Consider the following 15,776-nt stretch of genomic DNA (forward strand, 5'->3'; position numbering starts at 1 on the left):
TACCTTTTAAGCTATCAACCAAAACGCCTTTCAAAGGAAAACCTTACTTTCTGTTAAAAGCCAGCAAAATGTTTCTTCGAGAAGAGTCATGTAAGCTTCAGGCTAATGGTATTATTGCGGGATTTATGTGGACGTTTGGAAGCCTTGCCGTATAGCTCAAGCTGAACAAAACATAGCGTATACATATAGATTGCTGGCTAGTTTACTAGCAGACTGACCCGATAAACGGGTTCAAATGCACACGGAGTCCTACCCTTTCAACCTCCTCAAAGGTTTCTGGCAACGTAATGCCATTAATAGAGGGCCCTGGCTCATTCGAAGTGAAGCGAAAGAGAGAAATTGAGAATTGTGTAACGGGTAGTTGGTCAGCGAAAACCCTAGGTGAACGAAAACAGGTGAACCCTAAACCTAGAAGCTCATATATGAGCGTATCCTCGCGGTATCTGGTAAAAAAGTTTTTAGCAATATTCGCTAGCAGAGAAAACGAAGAAATTTACAGCATCTGTGGGATTTTTATAGACATTAGAATACAATATAAATCTTTTCACCAGAGGAGTCAAGTCAGTAATATTAATGATTAATGGTGGTGAATGAGGTTCTTAAGAAACATCGATTTTGCTGTCGCTGAATATATCGATGATTGTCTGTTATTTTCGAAGTGCGAATAAAGCTATTTTAAGGCTGTACTGTAGAGCCTAGACCCGTTTGAGTTTAAGAATAATAAGAAAAGTTGGTTTTCTTGTTAATTTTGAAATTAATGAGGTTAACAGTGTCGAGTTGTGCTTCTAACTAGGACGATCGACGGGAACATAGAGACAACTAAAAAGAGGCCAGAAATTTGAGGGAGTTCTTGAATGTGGAACAATTTTAGAAATTCTAGTGTAGGCACTTCGGCCCTTCCCTCAAATACTTATATCAAGTTGCTAATCCATTAACTCAATTCAGCATAAAAGACACTCTATCTATGTGGAATGTTGATACCCTAGGGGGTCTTGAGAGGTTAAAAAACAGAATTAGCTCCAACTATTTCCACATCTGTGGCTTTCGCACTATACATAATGTTAATGCTGCTAAATACGCCTTTAAACCTACTCAATGAAAAATATCTCAGAGGTCTCCCACCTCTTCAGGTCTATACGATGCGGTACAACAACTAGCTCTTGTCTGCGTTCGAAAACAACACCCTGTACATTAACGTCCTCATCGCAGGGCTTTAGTTATTCAATCAAGAAAAGGCGACTGAAGTTGAAAAAAAGCGAGAATCGTTTCTTTCGTTATGCGAGTTTGAATAAACTTGTCGACCAGAATCATCTGACTTACATCACTTTGCTGACATCAGCAGCAAGCTGGTCATCTCGCGTGTAAGATTTGAGCCTTGAAACTCCAGGGACAAATGAAGTTTATCATTGAGGATGTTTAGACTTCAGCTTCCCTTTCAACCGTTCAATTATGGAAGCTATCGTATCATCGAATGAAGGTGTAAATATCTCACTCTCCACATTAACATCATGAGTTAATCTGTAATCTCCGATTCTCGAAATTTATTATTCAAAGTGCGTCCTTGAGATTTTAACACGACGTGCTTTAAAGAGTTAGTGGCGTTCGTGTTTAGATAGTGCACTAATACGTCTAGTTAATAAACCAAGTTGCATTTTCGTTTGAACGAGCTTTATACTGGTGCCATTACCGATATATAGTGAACAAAAAAACACTGGTAAGATATTTGTGGCTTTCATACAGGCATTGCTGTGCTTGAAGTGTGCTTGATTGAGTGTATTTGTCATAAGAGTTCTATAATGAATATATTTAAAGATTGCGATGCTTAACAGAAATGAACACACGCAGAAAAATTCTAAAGGTATTAATTTTTGAGAAAAAGAAGAAGTATGACAGCATTATTTGTTTAAAATTAAGTGGCCTATTGAAAGAAATGCGCCTTAGACACCCTCTCTACAAAAGGCGCCTGTCTGAGGTATATAGTCTTTTTGTTTAGCCTTCTTTGTAACTTCTAGCACACTATCGAACAATGTGCATAGCACTTGTGGTTTGCGGCGGTAGAGCGCTATAGTCTGGAACGACGTTTAAGTACTTACTATCGAAATGGCCACTTGATTACGATAGCACTTCACAAGTGTCGTACAAAACACTTCGAAAATACTTACATCGAGGCAATTGGTCAATAAATTTTCAGAGACTAGTTGACCCGTAAATAAAGTCCGGCCAGAAAGTGCACAAATCGAATAAATAGGTCACAACCTTGCTACGGTGCGGAACACTGTGCCTTAAATCAAAGTCTTGCTCAGTAACTTGGTTTGCTGGTGAGCAGTCGGCAATGCATTTTAAGCAAAAGTGAGATCTTCCTGTAGACCGAAATGGATGTGAACAAGCTTTGGTTTCAACAAGATAGAACAACTTGCCACACCTCGTGGGAAACAACCAATTTACACGGAATGGACCGAGTGATGCAGGCTGTCTCTAGGAGGATATTTCGCTGGCATTGTTCCCTAGGTTTAGTGCAAATTGTTTTTTAGACCTTTTGTTATCTGGTCACTGAAATGAAGCCCACCGTATATGTTTATTAGCTTCTATGATATGTCATGTTACGTAATCAAATAGTAATTAGTCGTTGCGAGATAGCTGATTCTACATTAATGTTAGGAAATATGATTAAATAATTTGATAATACTAGACAAACTTGCAGGTTTTGCTTCAAGTCTTTTTTTGCCGGTGATTTTACAATAATACACCAAACTTAACAGCTATCTCATCACAATTTCCATGGCCACATAGCCGGCGACCCTTGCCCAGTCACTTCATCAGCCTATACAAATATGAAAGAGTCTCATTTGTCTAAACTATAGTGCCACTGCAGAGACTGAAACCTGTAACATTCAGTTACGACTCTGTTATTTCACAGAATTCTATTTTTTTTTTTTGTTAAATATCAGCACTTATTCCATAAATCCTTTTTTTTTATTGGAATTATGCAACAGTCCTGCTGTAATTCGTCAGCCTGCTGTAATTATTCTCAATCCCTTGATAGACATTCGGTAACAGTTTTTGTAACGTTTCAGTTTTGGTTCAGTAAATTTCTTACTTTGTGTTAGTGCAATTATTGTTTCGTTCCGACAGTGATTGGTTACTCTACTTCGTAACTTGAAAATGATCCACTATATATTGAAGAAATAACTGAAGTTGACGTCAACATTTCAATTTAGATCCAAACGAATTTTACTCTAGTTATGCATGTAAAGTTAAGCTCCTTTAATCTAAGACCCCGTCTACAGTTATCCTTCACCTATTTTAATTAATTTCATATGCTGAGAGTATAGTTCAAATTTAATAATTATGCATAATCGAAAAAAAATCGCCATTTTACGAAATTAGCAGTATGTTCCGTGGGAAAAACCTTTTGCAAGAGAGTGTCCATCTAATCGTGCGTTACGTACCATATGCCGAGATAGTTCATATTGTATCAACCGCTTCGTGAACTAAACAAATCTATAGTATGCTCTCTATAAAAAATAGCAGTAAAAAAAATTACCAGCTATTAATTCTTTCGGCAAGAATCATTATTTTATCGCTGGACAGCAAAAATATAAAAAATCAAACATTTTTTTCCTAAATACAATAACATGCTTGTTTTGTAACGTTTAAAAACAACTTTCTGACATTAGGAACATTTTAAGGAATCTTAACGCACCTCGCACGAAACTAAGCCCATAATAGTCTCCACCTTTAAGGAAAACTTAGTAGGCTCACTTTAAGGGGTTGATTTGCGGCGAACAGATACATGTATGGTCGGCTGAACAGTTGAATATACCTACTTTCAGTAATATTGTCGATAGATAAATAGACTAAATGGTGGCAGTTATTTTATCATCTTGTTCTGGTATGAACAGATTCGCCTCGGATTGCTACTAGTTGGACGGCAAACCTATATCTCTATAGCTACCTCGTAACGATTCTTACGATACGTAATAACCTTCGTTATTACGTATAGCTACATAATACGTAATAGTTATGCATCTCGTTACACTTATTCTGCTTCACGTATTCTGTTGGGATGTTCCAGCAATTATATGGTTACCCAATAGTTATCACATTAGCTTGTTCTAATATTTGTTTTATCGTTTGTTGCAACAGACTGAATATAAACTATTTCTCGATTGCGGGTTGCCACCCTTTATATCGTCCACTTGTAGTTCTTCTAATGTTGCGATAATATTGGTCGCTGGTTTGTGAGTTACTCTATGGTATTATTCTATAGTTTCGTTCTAGAAGTGACTGGTAATTCTGCTGCAATCAATGTGTAAACAGACCGCATGTATTCTACTGTTCGAGGCAATGAGTTCAGCTCCAAAAAAGTATAAAAACCCATATAATATCAAATAAATCTTACGTTATTTATGCATGCATTACAATAATAAAAAAATGCAAAAAAACAACCTCCGATCGTGCACGCGGTGCCGGTCTTTGCATAACCTAGAACATTGCTTCATCCAGTCATTCCCGCTTCCTATTGCAGCATTATTATAAGCTCGATACTCTAGTGTAGTCCTAATTTCTTTTTTGTTGCCGCTTTAATTAATCCGTTCGTCAACTTCCATATCGACATATTTCGTGAATTGTAGGCCATTTCAGCAAAACTTAAAGTGTTATCCCGCAAGAGTAAGACTAAAAAAACTTTAGTTTTCTTGCACTATAGTTTTGTAGGAATATAAATCGCTTACAAATCCTCAGCAGTTTTCTAATAAATAGGCAAAAACTATGGCCGTAAAAAAACATGTAAATTTAATCGAAGAATGCGAAGCATATGTCGAGGTGTAATATTAATTTCATCAACAATTTAGTAAATTGACCAAATTAGCGTCCCCTTCTACGGTAGAGATAAATTACCCACCGAAAAAATCTACTTCTCTGTCATCAATTATGAACCTTTTAATGTTAGAAATTATAAAAATCAAGTTAATTTTCTAGGGCTTGAAAACCAAACAACCTTCTAATACATATTTTTCTTTATCTATTGACCCCTGTCGTGTAGCATACGTAACCAGTGAAGCCTGTATCAATAAGCTCACTCTTTTTCAGGCAGAGATTTAACTATACAAAACTTTAAGCATATGTATTTAAACTTTTCAATATATTTCGTAAATTATCGATAGTAGTTGATAAAATCATTGAAAAAGGCTCAACTTTAGCATTATGCTTTACAACGAAAAAGATTTCTCCCCGAAAAAAGTATTCATCTAATCATTAATTCGTCAACCAGAAGAGAGCCATCTGGTAGCTGAAGGCTCCAACGGGTTTAGTGATCCGGCCGTTGCGGCAGATCAGAGAGTCACTGGTATTTAAATGCCCTAACGAGTTTTGCCATCAACATTGAGAACTATCCGGTACTTGAAAACTTTAACGGGTTTGACTATCCTACCATTGTAATAGACAGGAGAAGTCATGCGGTACTTAAAAGCCCCAACGGGTCTGTTATTTGATTTGTAATTAAATAAAATCATTAATTCGTAATAAAACTAAAAAAATCACGCCCCTTATAGAAGAAACAAACTATTCCTTCAGAAAAGTATTTATACGTTTAAAGAATACGAACCGAGACGGATAATATTTCAGCACATATAAACCGTTTCGATAAAAATCACTGTTTCATCGCTAAATTGCAAAAAAGTGTAAAATCAAAAATATCTCTAACTTCCAATTTTTCGCTGCTTGTAATGAGCTTAACAAATGTGTCAACTTCCTGATATAACATTTTCGTAAATTCGCAACGATTGTCGAGCATATCATAAAAACAACCAACTTACCAAAATTTACATTGCGTTTTGCGTAAGCGACCATATATATATATAAGCGACTGGTCTTCCAAGGGTAAACGTGCATCCGTAAAACAAAGAAAGCATTGCGAAATATCGCACCATTATAAATAGCGTCATTTTGAAACGAGAAATATTTTTCGTAGGTAATTCCAAACGACCTAATATACATATTTCGATGAATGGATTTTACAGTTGTTAGATTGCAACCATCATAAGACTGCGCTATTAAATAACATGTTTGTACGAAATGTTTTAGGCGCCGCTGGTGTTACAGTGACGGAAGTTCGATTACAAACGGATTCAGCGACGCAGGATCAGTTCGTTCTAGAAGGTGAACCGGCTAGTCTCGTATGCTTCTTCCAATTAAAACCCAATGAGGAGATCCAACGGGTAACATGGCTCAAAGACGGCACCGATGAGGTGTATGTCTGGAGAAGAAAGTTTCAGCCTTTAGCACGGCTCCTCTTTCAGGACAGAACTGACCTGTCAAACAGGTAAATCCTTATTGTTTTATTTGTGCTAGTTATAGGCTTTAGCAATTAAGCACTCAAAAAAAATACAAACACTGCCTTATACCCCCAACATATTGCGGATTTCAAGCCATCTTCAGCCAAAACACTTGAGTTCAAAAATATAATAACTTTAAGAAAAACGTGCTTCTTCCCGGAAAAGGTTAGATTTTCCGAATAATTCAGTGAAAGGAGTATAATACAACGAAAATGCAATTGTAGTTCTCAAAACAATTCTACTTTTCTTGTGAGAGTGATATTTTTATGGTTTATCTTGCGTCGACATCTTATAAATGGCATATTGACGTGCCATTTCAAAAGGAATATACACATATGCATAGGTTTATTAAATTTATTAGAAGGTTTCCGTAAAGCTCACTGATGACGTTGAAATGTTATCGGCTGATTGTCTTTAAGTGAAATCCCAGAAAAGGGCTCTAGGAAACTGCTATGCAAGTCAACTCATCTGTCGAAAGTGATGTAAAAAAGTTTTTTACCGGCAAAGGCGACGTAAAGTATTATTGCTGCATGGCAGGACTACACCATATACTGTGTTAGTGACTTAACGCCAATGGAGAACTCTGTTTCAACAAGTGTGCATCGGAATATCACTTGTTACAACGTGAATGCAGCGTAGCCAGGAAGGCAGTCACCTCAGATCAAATGGGTCGACGAATGGATTCCAAGGATGAAATTTTTTGACTCGGTGGGGTACATTGATTGCAAAGGAATGGCCGAAAGTCTGATTAGTATGCTAGCTTTTTCAAACTTAACAATAAATTTAAGTGGCTAAAAAATGAATTAATCAACCTAACGATGATAAATACAGTTCGAATATTTTCAGTAGCTTAATAGGTTGCTACATGTTATCTTTCACCTACAAAAGCTGAGCACAAGAACTCCGGTAAGAATCTTAATAGCCGTGGGCTAACCTAGCCATATTAAAGTGACGACTACAATGATGCTCCGAGAAACATTCGTATTTACGGCTTACTTTAATACGGTGCTCCGCGATGACGAAACGTTTTCACATGACAGACGCTACGTAGGTAGTTTCCTCACGAAAATCAGTGCCGTGAATCTGTACCAGTCAATTGTATATTCTCATTTAAGTTCTACTGTACAAATTACAAATAAACTGGAAGCTTCTGGACAACTTGTATTCGCTAAAAGCCAAAAATGTCAGCTTCGCTTAGAGGAACTAGATTCTCGCTCTCTAACTACTAGAAATCTACTTGGCGTAGTAATGAACATAAAACTGCATATGAATGAAATGAACATAAAAAAGGGCTAGGCTGTATATCAAAGCCGATGAAGACATAAATGTGGATACTTTACAGCAAGATACGCATTAAGTAATAAGTAAATAATATCAAACGATTTTTATGGATTGTTTTTGCTATTCTTTGTAATTATATGAGTTACGTGACACTTTTTCACTGAAGCACTCACTCCTAAGATTAGTTATTCTGATGTTAAATAACTGTGAGATGTAACGGGCGTGTTAATAATATTTTGACAGTGAAAATCAGACGAGTAACCCAATTTAGACTTTTTAGAAGTGCGTTTGAATCATATCACTGCTTTCTTAAAGACGTTACGCAATTTCCCTACATCAGGTTAAACTTCTGGCTGTATTTTTGGCCAACCGTAATCTGGCACGAGGGATTTTATTTACCCCGTAGCCAAGATAGCGGCCGACGTATGCGGGTCACACTTTTGAGTTGCATTAAAACTCCGGATCTGCAGTCGACTCATGGGAAAACTATCGCACTTGCCAGAGCAGTCCTTAGGAAAGGAAAAGTAGCGACTTCATACAAATTTAAATGGCTTGAGTTTGCAATCGATCGGAACCGCGTCGCGTTATCTTACAGTCGTGATATCATAAGATGCTATGATCTCATGTACCGCGGCTGCGTCATGAGGGGCAGCCCATATATTGCACTGGTTCACTCTAACCCATATTCTGCTGAAAAAGCTTTAGGGCCTTATATTTAGCTCGAACTTGTCTATTCTCGAATCGACTTTTTAATAAGTTATTTATTTTTCTTCTTTTTTGCTAAGAATATAGGCCTAGTTTATCTTTTTTGAATCTTGATAATTTTCCTTATCTGAATAGGCCACCACTAATTTCACCTCAAAGCTGACCTTCTAAGATATCCTCCTCTAGAGCATTTGGGTTTATTTTACTAAAAGATTTTTAAGACGATCCTTCGGGTTCTAGAAGTACCATAAAGTAGAATATGCTTGCGAAAAGGGTGGGTTACCGTTTGCTAGTTTTATACAACGCCCATTTATCGCCAATGCTGTTTTCTATTTATACAGCGTCATCGATTTTTAGGAGCATGCAAGCAACTCCTATTAGCAGTGATCCATACAAGTACGGTTCACATCTGAGGATCTTCATGGTTCCATCCCATAATGTTTCGTCAAACGTAAGTTCCCTCTTTCTCAAGATATGGCGGGATCACTCAATGGCTAAACACGGACCTGATCTCACAGTTTTGCTGGTAGGCGTTTAATGTGCGTTAGCGTAGCCCGTAGCATTCATTACTTATTCCGACTTTCAACTTATTCAAAACGGTACAGATATCGTACATCTTATTACCTAGCAGCAGTTTATGTTTTTGGTGAAGGGATAAACAAAGCTTTAATGTCGACCTAAGGAATAGTCACAAGGTTGGAACGAATTGGAACGTAAGCAGTACACTCTCCTAATGTAACAAACTTGATATTCATACAAACATACACAAAAATACGGGTAAACAATTTTCCAAACCTGAAAGATGCTAAACAGAGGCTTTTTCAGACTGCTATTATTTAAAACTTAATTTTCGTCAATTGCTGATTATAATGTTTTAAACACTGTAGCATAGTTGATTGATATTGTATTATTAGACTGGCTCTGTGACGACGGCAATGCCACTGTCCAGCTTATTCAGTTGGCTATATGCTATAGGCTATTTAAAAAAAGAAAAGGACCAGCTAACCAACGACTGACGGGAAAAAAGAACAAATGAAAACCGTTCCAGTTGCAGGATAATCGCAATAGCAGCCGGCTTCCGGAAATATATTGCTACTTGTTTTCGTGGTTACACAACATTCCAGTTTGTACATTTTTCTCAGTCTAAGCATGCTTTCCTTTTGTCTTTCGGCAGCGTTCGCAGAGTCTTTTGTTTCGGTGCGCGTGAATCCGTTATAACCTCTATCGTGTGTAGCTTCGCTCACTCACACGTCCTTCCTGTTGTTCCTTCCTGCTGCCTACAACCTGCGACCCCGTCTGCTTCTTTCGCTAACTCCTATTATTCCCTTTGTCTTTTTAGTGTTTTGATCCTTCTCCCTGGTGCATCGTTTGTTTCATTGCACTCATAGTTCACTTTTCTCTCTACCTCTTGACTTGTGCTTCTTTTTGCCTTTATTGCGCCTGCTTCTCAGCCGGCTTTTCCATTCTTTGTATGCTTGAAACATCCCATCCCGTCTAATAGAACCGTCTCTCATCAGCGAATTAAAGGCTGCAAGGAAAAGGCCAGTCCCTTGAGAGAAAAAGCAGCGGGCAGTGAACCTTTCATTTCAATTACCGTCCAAACATGCCGTTTGACCTGGGCCTTCTTCGATCAATGTATTCCTTGAATAAAAATCACACCAGAGTTCAGAATGCTGACCAAGCTCTTGCTATTCACACAATTCTTATCGCTCTCCAGTCGAATCTAAATATGCTTCCGAAACGTTCTTCAATGTCAAAATCTATAATTTCGATTTCAGCCATATGAGTAGTTTTTCCAGCGTGCCCCTTAGGCCTGTTGCCACTTTCCCGCATCGTAATTCACAGTCTATAAGATCCGGCCATATTTAATGATGGTTTACATCTGGAATTTGTTCTCCATATTTTTTCCAAATCTGGTTGGTTATATGTCGAACGTCCTAAGAGACTATATTGGATTTTGACTACCCCAAAACGAAAAATAGAAGAGAATCTCAGCTCAACCCAATGAGTCCTGTTTGAACTACAAGCGGAACAGGGCGCTAAATGTCCTCCTAAGTACCATTCCATCCGAATTCGTATTTCGAATTCTGCAGTTATTTACAGTTCAGCATCCGGTGCTTTGGATAATAGATTGTTCTCAGCACCTCTTAGCACATTCACACAGCCTCACAAGAACAAATCGAAATAAGCCAAACGACGGAATCGACTGTCACTGCCGCGTGTCGAGGTCCGTTGGCCTAAGAACATGGTTCTCCGCGTGGTGCAACTGGTTGCACTACCTTGTTGAAACCAAGGGTTGTTTGAATTTGCTGTCCTCATTTTGATTGCAATAAGGTTTACAACAGCTCACGATAACGCTCGCTATTGACAACTGGTGCCGCTCCGTCGCTTGAAGTTTTGAAGAAAAAGGGCCTCATGACCGTTTTCGCTCCGCAAGCCGCACCAGAAAGTGACTCTTTGAGAATGAGGTGGTTTATTTAATGCTCTTTGGCTTTGCAAGTCTCAAGTGCGATAATTTTTTCGATTTCTTTAGAACTCTAGCTGAACATAAGCTTTCTGAGAGAAAATGATGTTGTCAAAATAGTCGCTAATGCTTGCCTGTATCTTCAATTAATAACAGGCAGTGAACGACGCTTGTGATGGTGTTGGATATTTAAGCCTTGAATGAAGTGTACGATTACTATCTATCGCTCGACAATCTGCTAGCACCCGCATGCTTTTAAATATAGCACAAATGGACGAAATCCTGTACAGGCTTTTGGGTCATTTTTTGTGCATAGTAAATTTTAAGCTATTTAATATTATTCCGAAGAACGATCTTTCAGAACGTGTTGCCTTAGCTCATTGAAACCTTTCAATATAGATATGTGACCCAATAAAATATTGCTAAATTAGAGCTAGGATGTACAACTCAAGAATATGTTCGTTCAAGCAATTGGCACTATTGACACATGGTTATTAACCATTTCTGTAGAAAAGGCAGGCATTAAGATGAAACATAAGTATTTTCAGGTCTTTTACCAGCAAAAAAAAAAAACAGTGTTTTCCTTAAATTCTCTCAACAAATTAATTTGTTGCACGCTCGCCTCTGCACTATCTTCCCTCATTTGTCAGCAAATTGGTTTATCTGTTCTCGCCAAGAATGTTTAGGTTTGGTGTTAAAGAATCCGTTGAGACCCTCTTTATTGTAAGCCATAGTCATATGACAACAGTTCATTTTCTGCCCTGTTCAGGAATTGTTTGTCGGCGGTCATCGATCGAAAGTGCTTTCAGTCGGTTCTTATCGACTTCAAATGAGCGAGGTGCATCCGCCAGTCTCAAGGTGCCACTCTTGAATATCGCTCACCAGTTCCCACACACAGACTCACAGACACGTACTCCTCCGTATACACGGGACAAATATCCCTTGCTGCTACGATGACTGTTTAATTTCGGTAAAAGGCGAGAATCTAGGCGGCGCAGGTTCGGTTCAAAAGGCACCTGAAACCTCCACCTTTAAAGTCTGAACTAAGATTCTGTTGATCGCACAATAAAATTGAAACAGGGAAGAACATACATTTCAAGCGAATACATGTACATACAGCTGCACAGGTTGTTTGGCTTTGATTCAAATGGGGCTATCAATAATTTCGAACTAACAGAATACTTTAAGCACTCCCAAAGCGATGAGTAGGTCGACGACATTAAAGAGAGAAACGTCACACTGATTAAACACATGCCCCAGGTATTCATCATGACATTGTTTAACGGAACGAGATGATTTTTTATTTAAAGAGAGCTACACAAGGCTGCCATAAAGATATTTTGTAATTACTACGCTTTTTTGCGTTAGAATTTTTAAAGCACTGGCCATGTTCATTTTAAGGTTTTGGAAATATAAGAAAAGAAATCTAAATGGAAAAGTATTATAGATTAGCTGTAAAATTATACTAGATTGTCGAAAGGTATTTTTAGCTAGATCTTTTTGAAGTTGTATATTTCACGTTAGTGTTATTTGAAAGCTGAGACTTCGCCATAATAGATGCGCTAGAATTGTTGAAACGCCTTGCATGCTCCAAATTTAAGATAAAGCGCCTTAAAGGTGAATGAAACTTCATAAATTTGTTATATTTTACAATTTTAATACATAAATGCTGTCCAGGTTGTGTGCTGCTTATGGTCCGCTATCCGCTATGGATAAGGTACGCTATCAGAAACAATGACCCGAGGATGATTCCGGAAAGCCCAATGTGAAAGGCGCATTTAGTAGGGGTTGACTAATTACGGAGAAACGATTGCGAACGTTGAGCCGGAACAACACAGTAGCAGGCACAATATCGCCGAGGAACTAAACATCCAGTACTAAGCAATTTTAGTCATTTTAAGAAAGTTGACTATCGATACTGTTTTGTGATAGAAAATTACTTATGCGTGACAATATAATAATAACAATAAAAAAAAATCAATATATGCTCCAGGAAATTCATGCTGGGTGTTTGATGAGATTGGAAAGGTCTCATGCATTGTAAGTTAACGAAACCATTCAAATGGATCTCTACTGTCAACAACTATCAAGACTACGACAAGCCATTGAGAAAAATCGGCGTGAACAGAGAAGACATCGTTTTCACCATGACAATTGCAGACTATGTACATTTTTAGCTACCCGGCAACGATCAAGGGAATTTGTATGGAAAGGCTTAATGGATCCGTCGTATCACTCGGGTCTTGCATCGTCAAACTATTATGTATTTCAGTCTTTGCAAAAGTCCTAAAATGGTTTTCAATGGAGGAATGCACGAGCCACTTGTTACAATTTTTCGCACGGAAACCACAGACGATCCACAGCAATACGATTATGATGTTACCAAAAAAATTAGAAAATATAATTGGTCAAAATGGCGCATCTTCAGCTTGGTAATATTATTTTGAAATAAAAAACATTTGTTTCATTTTTGGCTTAAAACGGTCAATACTTTTTCGACAAGCCTTTTTCGATTAGCATGATTTTGGAGGTAGATCAAATGCAGGCAGAGTTGAAGCGATGACTGATTGATGCAAGTTAATGTATTTTTGTTGGTGGTATATTATACTTATACTCGATGGTTGTTTAGCGTTTACGTTGTGCATTTACGTAAGTAACGTCGGGCTCAAAATGAAGAAATTACTCTCTAAATCCTCCAAAAGAAGAGACCCTCTAATTCCTGTAACTTTTTCGTATAGTGTTTTGAACTTTGTCGGGAGCGCGGCTAAAATTTAGTTAGCTCTAAGTACGCGACGTCCTAACGAAACATTCGCTCCTTCATAAAGTCCTTGAAGTATTGTTTCCATCGCTTACTGGGCCTTGACGCGCGATACTTCACACAAAACGAAGCTGAATTCGGCATACAGTTTACTCCAAGAGGAAGTCTACCACTATATAATAGACATCCATCAAATGCCTTTCCGTAATCGGGCACTGGCTAAATTTGATCATCGGAGTCTTAAGTGCAACTTTCAACTTTTCAAAATATTACTTAAATGGATTGAATATGGTGACTTGCTTCAGAAGTATGCACCGTGGGGTTTGGAAATCTTTTATATTTGGAAAAATGCTCTATTTAATGCGCAGTCATTTCTAAAAGTGCTCACATGTTTACCTTGTACTTTGCTTTTGGAGCTGACATTTTCCTTCGAAGATACCTTCAGTCGGTTTTTTCTCTCTTTAAAAATACTGGGAAACGCTTTTTAGTTCGCTTCCGGTGGCTAGTATATGCTTCTGTAATTACTGTGATGAGAGGACGCTTTAATTGCACCACTAAAAAAATTGCATAGTTTGTATTGCTATATTTATCAATTCAGTCACTGGTCAGAAGATTCCTTTGACGTGAAAAAAGACGTGACAGGGTCTCTCAAACTGCCCACCCTTTAGTTCAGTTTACATTTGAATTATGCTCAGAAGTGAACCTGCCTCGTTAGGTAGTTCGCTTTATGTAAAAATGGAACGGTGGCAGCTACGGCTTCTTGGGAAACTACCAGATCTGCAAGCAAAGCTCATGTATGTGAGGTCTGCTATTATTTCTTTTGAAGATTCGACGGAACCGATAGTTTTGAGTGGAAACAAAAAGTGGACGACTGTGACAGGCTTCTACACCATATTCACTTTGAAGATAATTCCCTTGGCGCCCTATTCGTGGTCATGCTTTAAATTGTAAAATATTATGATCAATATATTTTAGCAATGGTATTAGTACTGGGGGAGGGACAAAATGTCTCCCGTGAGCGGTACACCGAAAGACCGTGCTATGTGAAACAATTTATAATTATAGTCAATTGAGTTAGAAATATACATGCACATACCTTTCCTATGAGGTGCCCAAGCTTAATTCATTACGGGTAGTCTATAAGTTCGTTTTCTTTATTTCATTATATCTGTGAGGCTTGGGTCGCCGATCCCTAGCGTTTTCAGATTAAAAGTTTAACCATACAAATCCCTGCATGCTTGCTTTTAGTATAATAATCATTTTTTTTGACCTCATATCTATTCCAGAACTTTTGTTTCGATAAACCAAAGAATAAAGCTGAAGTTAGAATCGCCATATTCTTCTATTTCGTCGGTGATGAAAACGCGTCGTTTGGTTCCAAATCCGGCTTTCTGGTGTGCTGATACTGTTAATGACAGCCGTTTAGGTCGATGCCAGTTAACAATTACGGGTGAAGAACCTTAACGAACTAGCAGCTCGAATAAATGAAAATCTAAGATACTTGAAAAAAAACCCGCGCTCTAGTAATAAATAAACTCTACTAACCGAGAGGTATGGGTATTATTTTACATTCTAGAAGCTCTTCCAACCTCCCTGCATGGCATTCTTGAAGTGGATGTTAAAGATAACTCGATGCAAAACTGCGCTCGATGAAGGAACGTCCCCAATTTTTTACTACGCCAATTTTACTTTTTTAGAAATTCCCAATTTTGCGTTGTTGGCAGTGCAAGTAAATGCAAAATTTAAAATTAGTAATTAGGGTTGCTAAAAAAGTACCTGTTGCGCGCACATAAATTCAAAATTCTTAACGGTAGTAGTTCCCGTGATGCGTGTAGCGGTAATATGTTTGCTATATGAACTTACAGAGGTAATGATTCAAATCGGAATCGGGCGCAGACACATTTCGTTTCTTCCCGTAATGGGCCAGCCATCATACTTAACAACAGTATAATTCAAAGCATTTATTTTATAAATACAATAAGGTTAGTGCGTGTAGGGTTGGCAGATTTTCAAGTTCATTGGAAACTGGCGTCACATTTAAAGTGGTTCTATATTTGGAACGATGGTTTACATGAATGAAAAAGCAACGCAAACGATCGATCGGAACCGGTTAAATAAAGGTTAGCTTCTTAAAGCTATTACTATGGGCTCATCCAGTAGTACCCCACAATAAAAGTGACTATAAGATACTAGATATTCGACTGATTTTAAGGGTGTTAATTACAGTAAAAAA

General features: G+C 37.9%; 1 protein-coding gene across 14 annotated transcripts in view; it reads left to right on the forward strand.

Annotated features, from left to right (window-relative positions):
• The window catches only part of LOC111244317 (uncharacterized), an 85,834-nt gene that overhangs the window by 56,051 nt on the left and 14,007 nt on the right, over positions 1-15,776 (forward strand). For 11 of the 14 annotated variants that reach the window (XM_086977843.1, XM_022791334.2, XM_022791321.2 and 8 more), the window contains one exon: positions 6,085-6,322. In XM_086977843.1, the coding sequence (XP_086833969.1) occupies positions 6,085-6,322 (238 nt within the window). Of the gene's footprint in view, positions 1-2,081; positions 2,509-6,084; positions 6,323-15,776 lie in introns of those variants that run through there. The other 3 variants (XM_022791359.2, XM_022791351.2, XM_022791283.2) reach the window with 2 other exon arrangements.

This window comes from Varroa destructor, unplaced genomic scaffold (assembly GCF_002443255.2).
Source record: "Varroa destructor unplaced genomic scaffold, Vdes_3.0 BEIS01000001.1, whole genome shotgun sequence".
In the NCBI taxonomy this organism is placed as follows: Eukaryota; Metazoa; Arthropoda; class Arachnida; order Mesostigmata; family Varroidae; genus Varroa; species Varroa destructor.